Source organism: Takifugu rubripes, chromosome 20 (genome assembly GCF_901000725.2).
Source record: "Takifugu rubripes chromosome 20, fTakRub1.2, whole genome shotgun sequence".
Lineage (NCBI taxonomy): Eukaryota > Metazoa > Chordata > Actinopteri > Tetraodontiformes > Tetraodontidae > Takifugu > Takifugu rubripes.
In genome coordinates this window covers 8,229,332-8,251,248 of record NC_042304.1, presented here as the reverse complement: position 1 = coordinate 8,251,248, position 21,917 = coordinate 8,229,332, and the positions used below count along the sequence as shown (strand labels likewise).

Genomic DNA, 21,917 nt, shown 5'->3' with positions numbered 1-21,917 from the left:
CTTATCTTGCTGCGTAACAAACGGGCTTCACATACAACAGAGCGTCTGGTTTCCTAGCGACAGTGAAAGAGACACGCTTTTCGCAACCGAGTAAGTTATCTTCTTATACATAGACGATTGGACATGGCCGGGCTGCACACGTGCCGCTGATCGACCAGTCAGAGTCGACCGTTGAGGTTTGAATTGTCAGCGGCAGATGACAGGTCGCGCTCGCTTATCTGGGAGTTAGCCACCGTCGCCGCATATAAACACGACTTTGGCCCTTCTCCTGCACCTTAAGAAACTTTGGGGGTATCCAATCGTGACTGCTCTCATCAGCCGAGAATGTCGAAGAAGCAAATTTACTATTCTGACAAGTACAACGACGAGGAGTTCGAGTACAGGTGGGAGAAACGCTTCGGCTGTCGTTGACTGCATGTTTGCAAATTTAACTTTGTCAATGTTAGAGGTCGGTGCAGCTACAAACCTCAAAAGATCAGTAATGTTTACAGGCAACGTCACTTTGATAAAAGGTAATTGGTGGCCATGCACGTAAACCTAAAGCCGGTGTTACTTTAAGTTTCTTAGCTAAGTAGCTAATGTAACTGCGCTAACTGCTACATGGCTAACGATAAGAGCACTTGTAATTTTAGGGGCGTTTTACTGTTAATGCAGCGAAATCTGTTAACCGACTTAAATCTACACGACGCATTTACCCATATATAAACAGTTAACCTGTTTCATCGGTGACCTCATTATTTCCCAGTATAACTTCGGTTAACTCTTGAGTGTCTGTTATCGACCCCTCCATGACGGATATTGCGTTTAGTAAATCATTCACCGGATCATTTAGCCACTCAAGGACATCCAGACTTCTCAGCAGGACTTAATGCCAGGAAACTCCGGAACATCCAGCTGCTCCGGGGTATATAAATGTGACTTTGTCGCCCTGTAGGCATGTGGTGCTTCCCAAGGAGCTGTCTAAACTGGTGCCTTCCTCCCACCTGATGTCGGAAGATGAGTGGAGGGGACTGGGGGTGCAGCAAAGTCCAGGGCTGGATGCATTACATGATCCACAAACCAGGTTAATATTCATAGATTAAGGGGATTTGTATGGACTTTTTTTATACCCAAAGTCTGGTCTTCAACACCACTGAGATTCTTTATTATCCAATCAACACTTTAAGTTCTTTTCAGGTTCAAATATCAGTATTGGTAATGAAATTCAACTGACATGAATATGAATTTATTTATTTCAGAAATTTTGAAAATACTGATCCACATGCAGCATCGCTGTGGTGTGCAGCACATTTACGGCAATAATTGGCTCCTGCTTTACATCACATGTTTATCAGTCCACAATTATTACTCAAAGGTAGATAAAATGTGGTGATGGCTGTGTGGCTGATGCTAACAGCTTCTTCCTGTGCTTTATTCCTCACAGAACCACACATTCTGCTCTTCAGAAGACCCCTCTCGAAGGACTGAGGAGGCGCCATCTGTAAAGCTTCTGCTATCATCTTTATTGGTCCGCGTCGTCTTGAGACGACACATCCTGCTGCGTACGTTAGTGCATTGTGTAGAAAACATTTAGTTGCTCCTTTTCTTTTGTCTTTAATGAGGCAAATGGTTTGATTCCACTGTGAATAAGATTCGGAAGGTTCTCTGTACATTTTTACATGTTTTTATGGCTTGATGTCATTTGATTTGAGCAGACTTTATTTGTTTTTCAAGGCCCACGTTTTCTGGGTGTGAATTTTGTGTTTTTGAAATACGTTTGTGTTGTAAATATTGATGTACGTCTTTGACTGTTGCATTTGATTGAGCAAGTTCTTTGTTAAAGAACCAAAATAAAATGCACGGCACTGTCTCTGTATTTAAAATTTTTTTTAATCATAGCTTTATTGTCTGAAAGTGGCCGATCAATCAGAAACATTCACAACAAGTGGAGTCACAAATTCTGAATGTCTGATGCCCAGAGAATAGGCAGGGGCCCGAGCTCTGTTAACCGTAACCTTTTCTGGGTTGTACTCTCCAGGCCCGGGTTTCTTGGTAGCATCTCTGGGCATTTTGTGCCGTCCCAGCATAGAAAATGCTGGTTGCCGTGGTAGATAAAGATTCAGGTCGGTGGTGTTGTACCTGCACGGCCCTGGCGTCTTGGCCAGATCCACAGATGGGCCCCCTGTGCTGTAGCTCCTTGACATGGTGTAGCTCGCACTGGATGGTTTGTTTGGGACTTGGGGGCCCATGACTGGAGGAAGGCAGTATTTGTTAGGAGCAGGGACGGAGTCGGTGCTTCTGTACTGTGTACGGGAGCGCATGGTGAAGCATGGGGGTCTTCGCTGGAGGTTGCAGGGTGGAGCTCTCTCTGGGCTGTATGTCCCTGGTCCAGGTGTCTGGAACTGCTGCTCTAATACACAGACAGGAGTTAGGAACAGATGTCCTGATTGTTCCTGCTATGGAGCAGTTCAGATTTTCAGTTGGAACAGCTGACTCTGCGTCCTTAGAAGTGGCATCAGGCACAGGTGTTCTGAACAACGGACCAGTGTCTCCATGTGATGAATTGGAACTTACTCTTTGATTTAATTCGACCCAACATGGAGTAGGCAGGCGTGCCGTCTCTTCCAAACCGAGTCATTCTTGCATCAATGTGATACTTGGGCCCAGGACTTGAGTCAACACAATACACTGCACAGAGAATGAAAAGTTAAAAAATAGTTTCATTAAAAGTGGTAAGTTTGCTGCAATTTCTTTTTAATAGCGGCGGACACGAATAATGACTAAACTATGGGGGGCTGTCTCCATCTAGTGGCTGCATATGTGTACTACAATAGGCAGCACGCACCAGAGCCCAATCCCAAAAAGGTAAATATGAATTTAACCTATGAAAAAATTTAAATCAAGAACTGAATTTAATAAATATCAACATGTTGCATTAGAAAAATCTAACAGGCCTCTTCTGAGATGTTAACCTACTGTTGCCAGTCATCTTTCCATGGAAAGAATAGGCAGGACTGGTTAGTTTGGTGAAGTCATGGCCAACAAATCCAACAGTCGGGGGGAGCCCATAACGTCCAGGACCCGGACCTACACACACACACACACGCACATACACACGCACGCACACACACACACACACACACAACCCTGTATTTCTTATAACAGCGTTGGGGAAGCGAATTGTAGTTCACCCTGGCTGTAGTTTGACCAAATTAAAAAAGCTGAAACAAATAGATTTAGTAACTACTTATACTCATTTAACCCAGCCTTAAATAAATCAGCATGTGGTGTATATAAATCTATTACAGCCTAAAAAATAATAAAAATGCCATATCAGCAGAAATGTGTCTCTCAACTTATTTTTATTTATTTTTTAAAGAAAAAAAGCTGACATTTCTGGTTCACCACAGAGATGTTGAAAATCCTACCTTAATGCCCACTTATAAATCAGAAATGTAAATCAGTCAACAAAAAATGTGATAAAATAAAGACACAAACAGGTAGAAATATTTTAGATCGTGTGTCTTGAACAACGTTTATAACGGGACCTTCAGAGGCACTAACACCTACCCACCGTATAACATATATTCTGGCTGCACACAAGCATCATTACAATATGAATTATTCTACTCAAAAATGTGGAAGATTATTTCAAAATTTTGGCTGGTGTGAGTTTTTTTTTCAGGGTGACTTTGCTTCAGAGCCTCCCGCTGACAAAACACCAGTCACCCAAACCAGTTCAGACCCCCGGTACTTTCCATCAGCACACACATTTACATTTACAGGAGGGGGTCTGCGGACTGAATGAATCCTTTCATTCCCCAACATCCCGGCTTTTACCCTTAAAGGGCTGATAAACTCACCTCTCTCTTTTCCTGTTATTTCTGCGTACTTCTTCTCCATTTACCTCCAGGAATCCCTCATGGATCCGAATCTTTTCTCCAAGATACCGGCACGGTTTCTCCCGTTCGCAGCATCACCCATGACCCCTCCCTGCACCAGTGAAACCCAGAGCACCCCCCCCCTCCTCGATCCAGAATCAATCCCTAATTTCCCTGGAAGACAATAAGGAAACCTGAGCTGTCTGATATGGAGGAAAGTGGCAGCAGCGGAGCAGACGGCACCGGACAGGGTTTTATCTGTCTCTGCTCCATCAGTGGCGACGCGGACAGGTGGATGTATGGGTGCACTCAGCTGCTACCCTGGAACAATGTCATCACCCCGATTAACTCTCATGTAACGCTAGATCCTCCTGCGGGGCCTGAAACCAGGATCCCCCCCACCCCCCCTTTCTCTTTTCACTCTTTCTGCTCACAGCGGCGTGGATATGCAGTATCACTCTTCAGCCACGCAGGAGACCGCTCTGCAGAGTTTGGAGTAAACAACCATGTCCCTGACCAGTGCATCCTGAAGCTGAACCCCCCACCCCACCCCCCACCCCCCCACTGCTCTCGGGGTCAGCTGCAGTGCAGCACACCTGGAGGGTCACAGCCTCTGTGCTTTCATGTCGGCGGGCCCCCGGTGCCTTCTACTTTCTGCTAACTTCAGGTCAAGTGGATTACCCAGATGCAGTTACAGTTCCTGTCCTCTAATCATCTCCCCGCGATGATTTATAGATCGAAGGCCTGGTTTGGGGCCCGTGGGGGAGGGCACCGGAGGCCGCAGTAACCGAGAGGGTCGAGGAACTGAAAACAAACATTAAACTTTAACAGGCTCCAGCCCTCTCCTGGGCCGCTGCTGCGGCAAACAGAATTTGCTGCTGGCAGCCCCACAAACAATTGACACAGAACCACATTTTTAGGAGATGTAGGCTCTTTAAATCAGGGGCATGTCAAGGGGGATCAGAGGCGGTTATCAAAGCAGAAGGTTCTCTGAAGCAGCAGGGCTGTAATACAACTCACAGCTGACAGGAAATTAGCTCAAGACCCAACTGGCCCTTCAAAGGAAGCGGGGCAACGCGGCTTTCATGAACGGAGCAGACATGCATTCGTTCACAACAGGACACCCAGGGAAGGAAGACAGCGACGCCTCAAGCTGAACCGCACACACACTTTTATTCACCTTTTGTTTCTCGAAGGGCAAAGACCTCTGATAGCTTCAAATAGTGGCTGTTTAATCAAAGTTTTTGGTACATTTACAGAAATTCAAAAACTTCATTTTTGATTTTTTTTTTCAGATCAATCACTTTACGAATCAAGAAAAAAAAAAGAAAGAAAAAAAACCCCCAACATAGCTTATCAACTGTACAATCAAATCTCAAGGCAGGTAGGGAAAGACACCGATGTGAGGAGACGTGACGGGCTTGTGCGTCTCTTTATCTGCATTGACAGAAAAGTGGTCGAGCTTATGTTTCGTGCGGCGAGGGCATCTGTCTTTCCCAGCATGCAAAGGGTTCATCACACATTTCAACAACTGGGTTAAAGCTTCCTGTCAAGTTAAAAAAAAATGCTTTTGACAGCACAAATGTTGGTTTGGACTCCGCAAGGGTGAAATGTAGACGGTGTAAATGTGCTGTGACAACAACAATCAAAATGATATGACCTCTAGCTACAAATAAATACCACAGATAGAAAATATAACAAAATATTTTGCTTAAAGTCAGGTGTAATTACAAACATAAATACTTGATTATTTCCTCTAGTGATTATAAAAGCAGTACAGTGAATAACATAGATGCTATGGTACTATGGGTTTGGACGAAGGAAAAATAATAATAATAAAGATGGGAGAACACTAGTTTAATAGCAGCCATTCACATTCAACCACATAAACAATGACAACAACAACAATTCCATCCACACAGAGTCCAAACAACGGTCACACACTCTCACACTCTCCATCTCTCCCCTTCAGGCTGGCCAGGAACCTCTCCTCTCTCCATTCACTATCATATTCACAAATAATGTACAATTTTTTAAAGGCGGGTATGGCTTCACTCCTCGAGCGTTTCTGTGGACGACAAGAGAACAGGACACGGTTTAGATGATGAGCCGATCTGTCATCCAGGAAAACTCAAGTGGAAAACAAAAAGGGAAAATTTGGAGATAATTTTCCAAAAGTTCCTATACTACCAGGACTATAAAAAAAACAACAACTTCATCCTCTGTAGGAGTGGCGTTTCCATCGCACCACAAATATCTGGAAAATTCATTCAAATCAGACCGATTGGGCCGATGGGGAGTGGCACGGTGGTCAGATCCACCGTGCCTAGGACCCGTGTTCTGGTCCTACTGCTTTGCTAAAGTCGCCTCAGATTTTCATGCATTTGTGTGCATCCTACATTTTCTCTGCAAACATATTCCAAAGAGTCTGGACCTCATCGTCCATCCACGTCTTATAGGTTCTCTTCATTATCTCCATTTTCCAAATGATGACACAAAGTGACGCCTGTTCTGATGCTTTTTAAAGGAAAAAATTTGGGGTTCCAATTTCTCTACTGGGTAATATCAGTGGTAATGATTGGGGGGGGGGGGTGTCCTGGGAAAGATATTAAAGTTCCTGCGGTTGAAAGGGGGCTAAAACTTCCAAAAACAGGGCTGAACTGTCGGGTACTCAGATTAAGTTTGAGGACAGTTGACAACCTGACCCACAAATATGCCTCGTGACGTCTGATGGCGAGCACCACGACCTCTTTCAGAGAAGGTGTTGCTTATTTGAGTGAGGCGCTGCCAAACCACATTCTGTCTGCATTACGCCAGCATGATTCCAGAGTAAAGGAGTCCAGGTGCTGAGCCGGCCCACCTGCAGCCCACCTGTTGCCCCTGGAAAGCTGCATTCACAATCAAAGCCACGCTCCACTTTTGTTCAACCGAAATGAAAAGGCAAAAAGCAATTTTGTGAAAAATGTATTTTGATGGAGAGGGTCATACCATCGCTCAGGGGTGTTTTTTGTGTCCAGAGCGGGGAGCTGGATGTCTGTTTTTATGTCTCCTCCTCCGTCAGGGAAGTCAAAATGGTCCCCTCTGTCTGCGTCAGCGAGGAAAGGCTCCGAATCTGGGTCATACTCGTAGGAGTAGTAGGAGACCTCTGCCATGGATCCCTGCTCCTCTTCACCTGGAGAGGAGGAACACTGAGTGATGGAGTCCAACAAACTGAGAGTTCCGATGACATTGTCCTTAATCCTGGATTAAAGGACTGGATCATGGACATGGCTCTACTGCTCCTGATCCACTGCTGCTTTTCATCTCCTGGTCTACAGGTGGCAGTGTGGTGAGAAATCTTAATTGCAGTGTTTTGTAATATTTAATGAGGACGAAAATGCACTAAGTTTTTAATACATTTGCTTCATAAATCCTTCATCCTGTACATCCAAACGTCTTGAAGCAGTACCCATGGCAGTCAGTAGGGGGCTCTACTTATCTAAATGTATAGTCACATGTGCTGACAAGGTCTAGCTTCATTAAGTTATTTACTTTCAACGCCTACTAAGCCCAGAGTCTGATTCAATGCTCAGTTATATCAGGTCACGTTGGGGGGTGGGGGGTGTAATTAACTTTGTACCATCCTTGAAAGAATCATAGAAATATGCATGAAACCGCATGCCTTGTTCTTAAAGAATGAAACCAGGCAGTCAACAAAGATCTAAAAGCAGGATTGTGAATGAAGATTGTTTGTCTTTGTACTGAGGTGCTCTAGTGCACGTTCCCAAATAAGACAAGTCTACACAGGGGCACTAATTCCAGAGATGCAGCTTCCTCCACTTTTCCAGTGGAAACTGTCATTTCCTTGGCACAGCCCACCTTCTCCTATAACTCCCAGCATGCACGCTGCCGGCATGCATGAGCATTCTAAAGCTTTACAAAGACGCTCTTTTATAGTGTTCATTAAACTGATCATCCTATCTTCACCATATTATAGCTGTGCAGGGAATGAGCTGAACGTGAAGGTGTGTGTGTGTGCGTGTGTGTGTGTGTGTAATACAGAATCCTTAACTGCATTCCTGTGGTGACTGTGAAGTGTTGGCTTTTGTACCGAGGAGGCCTTTGACTGAGAGCAGCTTTGTGAGAAGCAGCTACTGAGTGCTGGAGGGTGGGAAACAAGACGGTGCACGTTCTGCCACATCTTACACATACATACACACACCTGTGCACAACCTGAGCATTCACACAGGCCCCAGCTAAACAAGTATCTGATCACACAATAGTGTCCGTGTGCGATGTGCATTGTTCTGCGGTGCGAATGTGCGCACTTTTTTAATGTGCGGGCTGCCAAAGGTAACACAGCTACATCCTCCTTCCACAGGCAGCGAAACATCCGATCAGAAATTCTCTGGCTTCCTCTCTGGAAATGACACTTGAGCTAAGCTCACGCCAGAACAACAATGCATTCTTCAGGGTGAGACCTGCCCGTGAATTTATCGCGCCGCAGCAGATGTGACATAGCGGCGGGAGAATGTGCAGCCACAATCCCCATCTTCACCTGTATCGGTTCTCCTCTTCACCAGCTCATTCATTTCTTGATTTGAACTCATCGCTGGCAAACTCTGTAGCTGCTTCACTGTCTTTTGTTATTTTACATATGACCTGTGACCTTTATATAATATTGCGAACACATGGATGACAATCGGGGAGTCTGGAAAGGTGGAGATGCTACCTGTGTGTACAGGTACGGAGGGCTGCTCCGTTTCCTGACTTGCTATTGGATGCTTGTCCTCCACCGTGGCCTCCACTGTGAATGCAAACAGACACACGAACACCAGATTAGATTATTTACTGAATGTTGCAAAAGCACCAAAACAGCTTGTAATTGATTCAACAGAGTTTTATTGTTGCAAAATCTAGAAGCTGCCCAGAAGCATTATCCACCCCACTGAGCAAGCTTCTGAATTAACATCTACCCAAAAATAGCAGGGAAAAAAACAGAGCTGGGGGGGGGGGTGTGTGTGTGTGTGGAAACAATTTATTTTTTCACTTTTCTAACATAGACTAGCATGAGTCTCCTGCTGTTTAACCAGACACAAACAAACAGGGTTGGCGAGCTCCAAGTGAAAATATGATGCTTCTAATGACCCACAGAATGAGACACTTGGCACGAACCAAGGTCTTTTCCCACTAAAGTAAGTTTTGTCTATGCCTTCTCCCAATCTGCCCCTCAACATGAAGGCCCTTTTGTTGTTGGGCTGTGCGTTGGAAAGGAATGTGACAAGGATTTCAAAGGCCTGGACAAAAGCACTCTGTCATTTGGAGAGAGCCCTGTAATCTGTAATATGGACTGGTGCGTGCGTGTGTCCGTGTGTGTGTGTGTTTGCGCTTTTCTCAGACAACTCATCCAGTAATCAGCTCAACACCTGAACAGCTGTTTCGACAGCTCACATTGTGGCACGTGCGCTAGAGCTCGGATACTCAGCTGACTGGGGGGAAAGAAGCGCTTCCTGCTCCATACATGCTAATTCTGGAGGATCTCTGGGACTTACTGCTCACCAGTTATGTAAACAGACAATAAAGAGCCCATCCAGGCTTGTGTAGAGCAGCAGCATCCTAATCCCACAAGTCTAAATACAGGGTCTGATTTGTGTGTATCGTACTGACATATTCATCTGTTAAGATCATTGGTATTTGATGTAGCCGAGTGCCTCTCCAACCAAACTTACTGTGAGGACACAGGGACAGCGGGACCTGCTTGATGCGTGTCCCGTTTCGGCACGCATACACCTCCATCTGACAAAGGTTCTGGTAGAGCTGCCCATCTGAGCCGCACACAGGTTCCCCGTCATAACCGCAGTCCCTGTAGCAGGTGCACCGTTCAAACTGCTGCTCCTCCAGACAGCCGAACACGTTGTTGCACTGGTTGGCATGGATGAATCCTGCAGCAAAACAAGAGAAAAGAACTGAAGAGTAATTCACGTACAGAGGATGCGAAGGCTGAACGCGGCTCGGTCTCACCTGTCCATTGATTGCTTGAGCTTTCCACCTCATTGCATGTGGGGCCGTCACACAGTTCCCGAGCTAAGGGACTGTTTTCGCTGACATTGTAGAACCGGGTGGCCTCAAAGGCTGCATGACAAGCACAGACACACGACGGCACGTTAACGCACCCACGCTCTCAAAACAAACACGATGCTCCAACAAAACTATGTTTTTAAGGTGCCGTTCCCACAAAAAAGAGGCAAACGTTCATAAATCATGCTGGTTGTTTTCCTGCTATGCAACTCTTTCAAATATTCATCAGAGGCACACCTGGTTCGTAGTAGTCATAGATCTTGACCGGAACAGGCGCCGTCTTGCCCACAATGTACTCCCTGACAGCTTTGAATGCCACACACGTCATACACTGGCTGGGGATCTAAGAGGGGATGACAAACGGAGAAATATGTACCAAAACAGCTCCAGACTACGCTGAGGTGGAGAAATGCAAACATATTCCACAAAGAAAACTCGCGCCTAACCCCGTTGCAGATGCAGGTGAGTAAACCTCCTCATCCTCCATCACTCACCTCATCAAAGTAGAACAGCACCTTTCTGCCGTTCAGCTCGTATCGCTTCAGTCCCACCCGCTTGTCCATCAGCAGCTGTTGGATAACATGCAAGATGGTCAGGGCCGGAGATGCAGGCGAACGCCATGTCTGGGCTTAACAAGGTAAAGGACCCCAATCGGGTACATATAAAAGTGTGTTGATATGGTACTTTTTCAGTCTGCATTATTACACTGCTAACGCTAATGACCTCACAGGGCTCCAGGAGAATCACCACCACATACACACAGGACTGAGATGAAGCTCAAGGAGCCAGCTGGGGTTCAGTGTCTTTGCATGTTTTCAGTGATTAGAAAAGTGAATAATCAGCACCACAGCTGACAGGACAGCTCCTTCAGCGATTCTACGGCCTCCACAGTAGCGGCGCAATGCGAGCGACTTGAGCAGCAAAGTTAAAGTGGAAAGAAGCTCAACGTCATGCAACCGACGCAACCGACGCAACTGCAACTGCGGCGACAGCCAATTGCGGGCCAAACTGGATTTGAGGCAGACAGTGTAGAAAAATCCAAAAGGGGGAAGAAAGGCTAATGACTGCAGTCTCCTAGCTTCAACTTAACAACAAGGGGGTAAATTCACAATAATCAACTAGCCTGTTCCTTTAATATTTGAAGAATCAAAGTCATGAATTACGGTACACACAGGTCTAGTGAGAACAAGAATGATAGTAGCCCCAGGGTCATCCAGAGTTGCAGCTGATCTGCTGGGGTGGACACATTTGCACCACAGCTTGAAAGACCCACCTCTTGGGTCGCTGCACTCATGCCTGGTCAACAGCCACAGCAATGTAAGGGATCAAAATGGAAACAGTACAATAAAAATGGGAAAATTCATTGTTTCCTGCCACTTTCTGTTCCTTCCATAGACACTCGACATGACGATGAATGTTTAGGTGACCTTTTGGATAAGCTGAACTTGAGCGTATTAGTTGCAACAGCGAAACAGAGACCATTTCCTCCACCTTCTTGGTTTAATCTCAGTTAGTTATTGCCACTGACAGTGTAGGCTTGTTAATTAAATAAAAATGATTATTATCAGTTGTTTAATCAGATAAAATTATGTTATCCTGTATATATATATATTTTTAAAAAGCCTCCTCTTGTTTCCTTACATACTCAAGTTCTACACCACCATAAAATTGTGTTTAGATGTGAAAAAGTGTGACCAGGTTCCGTTATAGCTCTTGTTTGATGCTCTCCACCATCTCTCCATCAACATGGGTTCCCTGATTCACTCTGAGGTCATCTGATTTCATGTTTAGAGGGGCTGTAGAAGTTTGGTCAGCCATGAATGTACAACAGAGACGGTGTTTGCTAAACATGTGAGTGTAGAGAGGCAGCAGAGTAGAGTAGATTTCCCCCACGGGGGGAGTTTTCATTCTGTCAAAGGTGGCAGCCTTTGGACAGCAGGGGTTTATGAGGTGCTCAGCCTGAGCTGGCGCCACTCAGACACACACACACACACACACACACACACACACACACGCACGCGTGCGCGCAGGTGAATGAGCACACACATTTTCTCACTACCATGCTCACTATACAACTAGTCTTTGTTGCCTAAAGCATTGTGTTCTTCTACCAGCTAAACTCTGCCCGGACAGCTTTGGCAGGCCCAATGCTGGTTCTCCAGTGCTCTCTGAGCTGTTTGGCAAAAACTCATCATATTGGGTGACAAGAGGCTGCCGTAGCTCCCAGTCAGTCACTGGACTAATCATTTATGACTACAGCTTCCATGAAAGCAATGAGACATGACGGTAGAAGCCAAGCCTGCCACCATAAATTGAGGAATGTAAGTGGCAGTCGGGAAGGCAGTAAAACTCCGAGGGAGGCCAGCAGGGGTGTAAACTGAGCTTGTTAGCCACTACAACTCGGGTCAGCCTCAACTGACACACGTGCTGCAGGTTCTTTGTGTGTGTGTGTGTGTGTGTGTGTGTTTCACATCTCCGTGCAGCCAGAGTAGCTCTTTTAAACACAGAAAGCCTGGACTCGGGTCATATATGAGCCCAGTAATGAGGGCCAGGCATCTACTGGAAGGCTGAGAGATGACTTCTTTAAAGTTTACAACCAGTTTCTCTTTCTCCTTCACTATCATTGATAAAATAAGCCATCTGTCTTTTGTACTCTCAGCCAATCCATGTTTATGACAGCATCTCTAACTTCCTTCCACTACACCCCCACCACACTTCACCTGGCTGCCATCAGTGCTGTTTTATTCCTTCTAAAGAACCGCAGTTAAAAAAAATGTATTAACACGTGCAGAGAATTAATGTTTATGCTCTATTGCGTCATGGCTCTTGCGCTCTCAGACAAATATGTTCATGGCGCGTGTTACTGTACCCTGGGCATCATATCCATACCTCAGATATGAGAGCATTTGTTTGTCCAGGACCGTAAAGCATATACATCCTGTGTTGATGTGTGTACATGTGAGGCAGAGGTTTGCACTGGAGACAGGAGGAATCTGATGAGTTCCAGGACACAAAGCTTTTCATCAACTGGCCTCCAGATGTGGAAGAATCTGTCTGTCATTTCACCTGGATTTCAGCTTGGGTGCTTTACCTGCCTAGAAACAGGCGACGGCACGGGGCCAACTGGTGCTCGTGGGTTTGTGAGAGGTGTGTATGTGTTGACTGATGTGGTCCTTACCCGCTCCAGACTTTCAACGTCAGCTCTGAAACCAGAAATCATGGGAACTTCTATGACAGCCATGTTGGATGAGCCGGAATGGAGCCACCTGGACAGAAAATTTAGGTTCGTACCAATCAAACTTGGACCGTGCGTGTGTGTGTTGGGGTCTTTACCTGGCACAGATCTCTAATGAAATGTGGAAATCCAGCTTGTCTTGGTGTCCTGCCGGGTCGTCATCGTCTATGGGTGCCCGCCGCTTCCGGTTCAGCTCCGAGCGGTTGTCGGCACGGCTTCGCGTGCGTGTGGGAAGATGCCGGGAGGAGGAGGAAGATGAGGGCTGTGTGTGCCGCTCCTGGACGGGCTCCTTCAGGTCCACCTTGAGTTGGAAGGCTGGCTTGGATACGGGGTCGGGCAGGTTGTAAGACACATCAATCTGCAGACACGCGGGGAGCAGAAGTAGAAGCAGCTTTCAAAGAGACTCTCTGCAGTATTGATAACTCAAGAATACAGTAAATTAAAGGTGGTTTGAAAAGCCTCCGGTGGGGCTCAGACCCAGCTGAGCAATGGAATTAACTGGGCTCTAAAGTGCCTTGGAGAATTCTGCATGTTCGCACCGCCTGCGTTCAAACTACTCAGAGGATTTCTGAACATGTCCGACGCTGCGACTCTCCTGCTGTTTGCTGAACGTGTGAACAGACAGATGTGTGTGTCCTGGAAAAACTCCTGGACCCATTCTGCAAAGGGGCTTTTGATCGCTCGGCTCTTGTGTTTTAGAAAAGCCCAGGTGCTGAGGTGGGGGGGTGGGGGTTGCTGTCAGAGGTGTTGACGCACAGTGTGGATGGGGAGAGGTGTGAAGAAAAAAAGAAAAAAAAAAGAGTTTCTTTTTTTTTCTTTGAGAAACCGGCTGAGGAAAACAAGTTGGATAACATTTCAGGCACAGCAGGAAGTAAACAGCCTCTTGTCCAGAGGAACACGGGAAATAAACAGACACCATCAACACATTCCAACTCTGGCTCCAACACACAGGAAGGAATTCGGGCATTATGTTGCAATGGGGGATTGATTCACCTTTTGGCCCGATGCTTGCTGGTGAAGTAAGCATTGCGGTTCCTTTCTGGAAAGCGTTCAAGAGCTGAAATGTTTGCGGGGGCTTGTTTGTGTGAGCATCACAGTACCTGCATGAGGCAGCAGCCTTCTCCTTTAGCACTGACGAAGAGTCCTGTGGGGATACTGGGGATCTGAAATGAGAAGAGACATACAAGAGAGATAAACAAAGAGCTTGAGAGGGGGAAGGAAGAGGTGAATGAGTCAGGATGAATGCTGCAGATGGCTGTAGTGCTGCTAGAGGGGGTTCCCTGGCTACAAACCAGCGTAATTACCCTCAATTAAGCTGAAACCACTAATCACAGGATGAGGAACACGACCAAGCGGTGACAACACGACTCACCTGAACTGCTCCGGCTGTTCTGATGGATTCATACCCACACAGTGGTGATGAACCCTATGGCCACACTGTCATGTTTGTGTCTTGTTAATGTTAGGGCAAAAGGGCCAATAGAATCGACGACCCAACACTCTTTCAGGAAATCCCGCCCAGCTATGCCTGGTTTAGTTTGGCACTAGAAAAGTTCCTGGCTACTAAACAGCCGGACACAGAAGCACAGAGATTAATGGCTAATACCACAGCGTAGTTCAGGTATGCGGTCGCTCATGAATTTGTGTATTATACAGGGAAGTCTTTTCAAATGACATTTACTGTAAGTGCTGGTGTTTATTTTAAGTGGAAAGCCCACGTTTGAAGCTGTGGAATTCGCGCTGTTAGAGACCACTGTTGACTAAGGAAAGCTGAAACACCAGAGGCAGAGTCTAATTTTGGTTACCCTGGCGCTCTGGAGGAGCTTCTTGTTGTCTCTATTCAGTTCAAAGGTCTCCTGAAAGTCGAGGTTGGTGGAAGCCAGCGAGATGGTGAGGTTGACCCCTCCCACGTAAGACAGAATGGCATATTCTGACAAGGCCTGCAGAGCAACGCACGTGTCCTGCAAAGAAATGAGATATACACTTCACTTTTCTGCTTAAGCTGTATTGGAAATAACACAAAAATATGACTTCATATTTTTACCTGTGTGGAAGAGAAGCCACCTAAGGAATTCCTCTGCTGTGAGAGCCATTTGACCACAGGCAGGGCTGAAGCCACATCCCCGAGGAGCGTGTAGGTCAGAAGACTGTAGGCAGTCATCTCCACCTCCGCTGACACCACTGGCGAACGGTAGACGGCAGAACATTTGATGGCAGAAACTGAGACTAGTTGGGTTCTTTGTGTGGCCTGTTGGAGTTTACAATAGGAAGGTGTACTAAATGGTGAATACCTGACTGAGAGAGGCCATCGCTGAAGCCCATTAGCGTGTCCTCATCTGTCACGGTGCTACCAGTCAGGCTCCAGTGAGTAAGTCCCTCTAAACAAGAAAGATAGAGAGATGGGGAGAAAGAAAAACCAAAGATGTGACAACCAATGGTTGGGCTCACAAGAGCACATAACCATAAAATGTCTGAGATATCTGAAAATAACTGATTGAGTCTTATTAAAGAATGTTATATGTTGCCTTCAGCCATGTCACATTCTGGCAAAGACCCAGAAAAAGGACAGCAACAGTAAGAACAGCTGCTCTCCACACGTTCGGTCAAATATCTGGTCTGACTGCCTGACTCACTGGCTACGCAATTTTCAGTCAAACATCTGTGCTCTCTCTGGCACCCGGTGAAACATCTGGGCCTCTGGTTAACAATCCCCGAACGCATGAACCTCCAGTGACTCACTGGCTGGGCGGATGGTACAGTGTGTGTGGCAGTACCTTGTGTGATGGCCATGTGGTTGAGGCGGCGCAGAGCCAACGGTGCATATGGGCTGCGCAGCAGAGCCAGGGCATAGGCAGACAGCGCAGTGGTGTATGGGTCCTCAGCAGAATACGTGTTGCTCTCCAGAAAATCCTTGGCTTTGGCCACTGCAACCTTCTCGTCCTGGACCAGAGAGGACACAATAATGTGCGACAGTGGTAAACACTGGTAATGTTGAAAGTCGTGACAAGTATTTTGCTTTGATGGTGGAAAAGAAGGGGAAGGAGTAGGAGGAGGACAGGAAAAGATAAATAAAGTAATTAACCGCATTCACGCATGTCGCTCTTTCTATTGATGATCCAATTTTTTTCCTTTCCAAGTAACATTTAGACAGTTTTACACAGAGTTTCTAGTGAATTTTTTTTTACTATTCACATTTTGTAACTGTTCACAAATGGCATAAAGCACAATGGGGCTGTGGATATAGTTCAAATCAACAATTAACAAAGCTTCTGCTTTCATTTATGCAACATTCCCAGCAAATTCACTGTAATGTTTCTCAGTCTTTAGGCAAGAATTTGCAGGATCTGGCTCTGTTTCGTACTCAACCCTTTCTAAAGAGCACGCTGGAACATTGCTCGGATGCATGTGTGATTTTGGGTTTGACAGGGAATTTACCAGGAAGTCTGTGTTGGGAATGAAAGCAAGAACAGTACTGGGAAGGGCACATAGTTAACATCCTAACATTCCTTTGACCAGACCATGCCAATGAAGTATTTTAATCCATAAGCTGTTTACAGCAGCAGCGTCCTGAGAGCAATCACCAGAAACTTTCTCTTATTCAACTCTGGTCATCAGTAAGGTTCAACTCTGATTCATTCAGGTGATGAAAACACAGTTGCTGTCTTGGATTTATCATCAAAGCATTAAAAGAAGAAATGTCCACTCCTTTGTGTAGACAGAACTTGGAGTATTTAGACTACCAACAGCTCAATGTGTGAAAAGGCTTTGGTCAAACCCAACAGTCATGTGGCAAATAAAAAGTCCTGGGCTGAAACCGCACCTGTGAGTTTCCACTTCATTTCATTTTTTTATCTGCTTATAAGACTCTCGTTCATCAGAGCAGGAGTTCTGGTACGCCGATTGATTTTGTTCTATGGAGCCTCTGCTTCTGTTCGAAGTGGACGTGCACCACCTGTGCTATATACTGTAAAGGCTGTGGAAAACCCATCAAACTGCTGATGTCGTGGATGAATTTCAACATTCTCATTGGCGCTTTCACACCTAACCCCGTTTACTTTGATGGGGTTCTACTGTTCTACCCACCTCTGTGGTTATCCCTGTCTCCAAGAGAGCTGCTACCACATACGCAGTGAGTGAGATCTTCCCATGAATGCCTCCCTGTGGACACAAATGCAGATCCATTGAAAAGGTTGCATGATTTCCTCACAAAAGGTCATCTTTCCTTAGGTCTGTTTTGACCTTATTCCAGGCACACGTTTGCGGTGCAGACACATCAATAATGCAAACCTGAGCCTACCTGCAGGTCCTTGTTGAGGATGCGGCCCATGGCGGGAAAGGAGCCGTCAGCGTGCTGGTGTCTGATGAGCCAGGACTTGGCTGCGTGGAGCTCCTCTGGGTCAATGAAGATGAAACCCCGAGACTGGGCAAAGGACTTCAACACGAACGCTGTCAGCCTGGATACAGTTTTTACCGCAAGAGATACTTAACAACCAAGAATTTGGGCACAGGAGTTGATGAAAAGGAATGTGGGCGATTAGGAAATGTAGAATGAAAATACACAAAAAGAAGGGGAAAATGGGAGGGGGAGTAGGAAGGAGGTGGCGGAGTGGGTTGCAGCTGTGGCACCGAGAACCTGAAGTACATCATCTGTCTTTCCACAAGTACGTTAGAGAATCTCCCAAAAACATACTGAAGCTTACACAAACACAGATTCTGGGAATGAAAGCTGTGATTTCATTTGGCCGAGGAGTGCCACTGAAGGTTTACGGGTTGTGGTTTTAGTCGGTCACATTGGGAAAGGACAAGAGGAACCGTGGAGAAAGGCCAAGGTCGTCCCCAGGGGACACGGCTGAACTAATAAACACCAACTCAACCATAAACAACAGACCTCCCGGCTGCAGTCCAGAGCCACACAGTCAACAATTCCACAGCGACAGCGAGACATTCTGCCAAAGCACCTCTGACCACGATTGACGTGCAGCACGAGACCAGCTGCTCGCCCTGAAATCCCGAAGCAACCGAGATAAACAAGCCTGTTACACCGCAGTTACTCAAATCAACCCTTAAGTGGGGAACGCAGTCGAAGAAGGAATCCCGGGGGAAGGAGAGACCTCGCTCTCAAAAAGAAACTTTAAATCTTCCCTGGCTGGAACCTGGATGTTATTCCTCCCTGGAGACAAAACCAGGAATGAAGGCACGAGGCTGCTAGAATTTTTATAATGTTAAATAATATCGTGTCACTAGCTTTAAATGCCTGGCCCTGGGGAGAGGGACTGGACAGTGTCAATATGATTTAGTTTAGGGAAGGAAGCAATAGACAAGCTGACTTCCACAACTTGGCCCTTGGCTGCAGCTATCCTCTCCGGATTCCCCCACTCTCTTATTATTTCTTCTGTTTTTTGACTTCCTACTTCCAAATCCCCTCTCTGAGCTACTCTTATCCAGCTCCATGCTTCAAAGGGCAGATCAAAGGGATTTTTTAAAAGACAATGCATGGGTGTGCTCCGTGATAAAGCCAAGGCTGACGAGCTTAAAAGGGGAATGTTATGAGCTGGACTCGGAGAAACTGCTCCCTATTCCTGTTTGAGTGTTTTTACTATTGCTATGGTGTTGCTGTTTTGTTTTGAAAGCATCTTTGAGGAATACCACATCCTAATTTGACTTCATCATACCAGCATGTCCTGCCACAGATTAAAGTCAGGAGGTGTTCATCAATTTTACATTAGCACTAACTGGTCTTCTTCCTGATTCTGAAGTTTTTTGAATTACAGCAATATTATGTAATGCTACTCTACAAATTCCACATTTTGGTAATCCTTATCAAAAATCCCACAAACAGATTTATGACATACTGTGAAATATTAGGATGTGACATATGCTGCAAAGTGATATTGCTCAAGTAAAATATTGATAGGTTGATACCATGTACTTTAGTAAATGCAATGCTTGGGCGCCCTGTCCGTGCAAGGGAATTTAGTAAGAATCCAGCAAAAAAAAAAGTAGAAAAAAATCTAATTTCTATCAGCAACGTCCCTTCAGCACTTATTTTTGCACAGGAATGCAAACATCTTATATGCGCCAGTTTGGAGCAGGAATGCAAACAGCTGTTATGTTAATACAGTAGCAGATATTAGTTCTTTTCATCTCTGGTATTCAGCCGCCCAACTCTGCTAATGTTCCTAGATCAGACGCGGCTGACGTGCAGAGTCAAGGAGCGAGATTGGGAAATTCTTAAATTAGAAAAATACTAAAAAAGAACTTGTGAAAGCAAGTAGGGAGGCACCTTGAGCGGGTCCAATTAATTTACTACAGCTGCAACCGTTCATCTGTTCTCAACCTCCGTTGAACAAGGTGAAGTAACCTCTTAATGTGCCACTACCACAAAATAGAGTGATGTGGGACTGTATGTCAAAGGGTGATCTGCTGTTATGTGAGCCTCTCTAATAACATCACGAGGGTTGCTCCCAATAAGGGCAGATGACCAACCCATACAGAGATGACTTTTACATTTCACACAGTATACAGGGCACCCAAACGGAGCAGTAATCACAACTCTGGAGGGTGATTTGAGCTAAAGATGTAGTTAAATGAATGTAAACGCCTCTGAGTCTGATATTAACTCCCCATCCTGCCTTGCAGTTTTCTATTCTACAAGGAGACATTTCTGCCCAGTCTGCAGTGTTATCGGCTAATAGTTAACACTGCTTGCTGATCCATGATGAGACTGTGGGGACTTGGGAAAAAAATCATCTGTTGACTAGATCCTGGTGATTTCCTCTCAGATACATTTTACAACTTGGATTTAATCATCACTGAGCTTACAGGTGCAGACTGTAAATGCGCGGCTTTAACTCTGGAGATGAAACACCAGCTGGGGAGGTTTGAGCTCCAAACATGTGGCTGATGGCTTCAAAAAGGTGCCTGACATGGGTCAACTAAGAGCTCACGGCCCAGGCTGAACACTCACACTCCCACACAACGAAGCCAAAGACAGTTCCCAAGCAGGAACCCTCTGACAGTCGTCACAAGTATGGTTCAGTGGTGCCTGCTCTTATTTATTTTCAGGTTGTTGTTTTTTTTTTTAAAGCCACCGAGCGAGGTGGCTCCATGCAATTTAGAGCACGAGGAGCCATTCTCGGGGCCAACAGTGTGAGTCCAGCGCCACGGGTTTGAACCCTGATAAACTCCAAATAAATCCTGAGAACTCTGCTTACCTCAGGGATTCAGTGGTGCGGAGTGTTTATGATTCTGTGTTGTTTATGTAACCTGCCGTTTCACAGAGCTATCGCTATTAAATATCATAACACCGAACCCCAGCTAGTAAATCAACCAGAGGTATGCACATTGTGCGTAGGCCTCGTTATCCAAACACTGGAGTGCCCCATTGAGAGCGTTGATTTCATTTTATAAATACAATGAGGCACTTGTACACCCTGGGGGAGGGCGTAAACCTGAAATAAACACTCACCGGTGATTTAAACACATCAACAGGAACAAATTAATTTGATCGCAGCACACTGAGATGCTGATAAAATCTTCATGGCTTTGGCCAGCAACCTATGTCCCAGTTAAAGCTAAAGAATGCGGCTACAGCTAAACACAGTTGAGCTGGGTATGACTTGTGTAAACTTTACAGCTACACCTATAAGGACTCACCACATGCTGCCAGAAGAATCCCTCTCCCCAAAGGCACTGTAGGATCCGTCCTGTCGCTTGTAGGTCAGCTGTCTCTGATAGCCTGGATGAGAAGGAAAACAGTGATGAAAGCAATCGGGAAAGTGCCGGGGAGCACTCTGTTTGGGTTTAGGTGAGACTAAACTAGGTCAGGATATGATCAAATGTTCACTTGGTGTTTATTTGCAGTGGAAAGAGTGCAAACACTCGAAAAAGGAATTAAGGAGTTGCACGCAAATAGTTTGAGGGGAGGTAATTATATCTGTGCAGAGCTGCACACGCGCACACACACTACACAGTTCTCTAACTTCGTGCAATTTCTTGCAATTATGTAGATTAAGTGAGCTAAGGAGCAGAGGGGGAGGGGTCTGTGCTAGACTGACAGTTATTCTTTATTTCCTCGGGATAGTTTGGCACTAATAGTTTGGCCTCACGGTGAGATCAGTTAGCGATGGGGTCACCTTGCAGCAGGTAGTCGGTCGCTTCGTTCTCGACATCGGGGCTGAGCTGCCTGGTTTTCTGCAGGTATTTGAGAACAAAGACGTTGGGAGCAAAGTGGATCATGTTCTGCTCTCCACATCCGAAAGGCAACCGCAACAGTCTGTCAAGATTGTTAAGGGTTGGCCCCATCACGTCCCCTGAAACGCACACACACACACACACACACACACACACACACACACATAGAGTTAGCGCTTTAATTGAGCTTAAGATGAATAAACTGGTTCCTAAACAGTCTTGACAAAAACTCTACCGATCATAAAGGCAGTGGCCTTCTCAGATCCAGGCACAATGTTGTGTGGGACCCCCAGAGTGAAAGCTTCATTATGGTTCTCATCTGAGTCCTCCTTCCTCCAAATTTTAAACTCCCCAACAGAGCCCCAGCCTGTGGAGAAACCTATGTGTCGCACCTGTGGGAAGGGATGTCTTTAATAAAGAGCTTCAGAGGATAAATGATGCCACGGGTATACTGGGGATGTAAAGGTGTCCCACCTGTGAGGGGAACTGTCCGCTGCTTCCCGCCCACTGGAGGATCACTGACTCATTGGACGGATATAAACCGTAGCCAACCTGGTGGGGGATGGAGGAGC

The 21,917-nt window shown here is 45.9% G+C and overlaps 3 protein-coding genes across 3 annotated transcripts in view; 1 reads left to right on the top strand and 2 right to left on the bottom strand.

The window, feature by feature from the left end:
• The first annotated feature begins 146 nt into the window (after positions 1-146).
• cks2 (CDC28 protein kinase regulatory subunit 2) lies at positions 147-1,855 on the top strand. The gene is given in 4 exon segments (XM_003974139.3): positions 147-383; positions 935-1,028; positions 1,030-1,063; positions 1,424-1,855. Coding segments are annotated over 4 exon segments (231 nt in total). The 5' UTR covers positions 147-324; the 3' UTR covers positions 1,468-1,855.
• A 46-nt stretch (positions 1,856-1,901) lies between these two features.
• Positions 1,902-4,210, bottom strand: cimap1d (CIMAP1 family member D). The gene is made up of 4 exons (XM_003974164.3): positions 3,843-4,210; positions 2,956-3,066; positions 2,554-2,667; positions 1,902-2,389 (listed from the first exon to the last, which is right to left on the bottom strand). Exons 1-4 carry the CDS (start codon positions 3,880-3,882, stop codon positions 1,902-1,904), a joined length of 753 nt encoding a protein of 250 aa, XP_003974213.1. The 5' UTR covers positions 3,883-4,210.
• An 804-nt stretch (positions 4,211-5,014) lies between these two features.
• Positions 5,015-21,917, bottom strand: part of cpamd8 (C3 and PZP like alpha-2-macroglobulin domain containing 8) — a 33,104-nt gene continuing 16,201 nt past the window's right edge. Inside the window, exons 25-44 of the mRNA XM_011614823.2 lie at positions 21,820-21,897; positions 21,581-21,737; positions 21,288-21,464; positions 20,809-20,890; positions 17,450-17,606; positions 17,236-17,310; positions 15,927-16,092; positions 15,444-15,530; positions 15,197-15,333; positions 14,958-15,113; positions 14,253-14,315; positions 13,251-13,510; positions 13,096-13,183; positions 10,412-10,486; positions 10,155-10,260; positions 9,861-9,971; positions 9,569-9,781; positions 8,572-8,646; positions 6,849-7,032; positions 5,015-5,928 (exon numbers count right to left, since the gene is read on the bottom strand). Of these exons, the coding sequence (XP_011613125.1) occupies position 5,928; positions 6,849-7,032; positions 8,572-8,646; positions 9,569-9,781; positions 9,861-9,971; positions 10,155-10,260; positions 10,412-10,486; positions 13,096-13,183; positions 13,251-13,510; positions 14,253-14,315; positions 14,958-15,113; positions 15,197-15,333; positions 15,444-15,530; positions 15,927-16,092; positions 17,236-17,310; positions 17,450-17,606; positions 20,809-20,890; positions 21,288-21,464; positions 21,581-21,737; positions 21,820-21,897 (2,448 nt within the window). The 3' untranslated portion in view covers positions 5,015-5,927. The remainder of the gene's footprint in view (positions 5,929-6,848; positions 7,033-8,571; positions 8,647-9,568; positions 9,782-9,860; positions 9,972-10,154; positions 10,261-10,411; positions 10,487-13,095; positions 13,184-13,250; positions 13,511-14,252; positions 14,316-14,957; positions 15,114-15,196; positions 15,334-15,443; positions 15,531-15,926; positions 16,093-17,235; positions 17,311-17,449; positions 17,607-20,808; positions 20,891-21,287; positions 21,465-21,580; positions 21,738-21,819; positions 21,898-21,917) is intronic.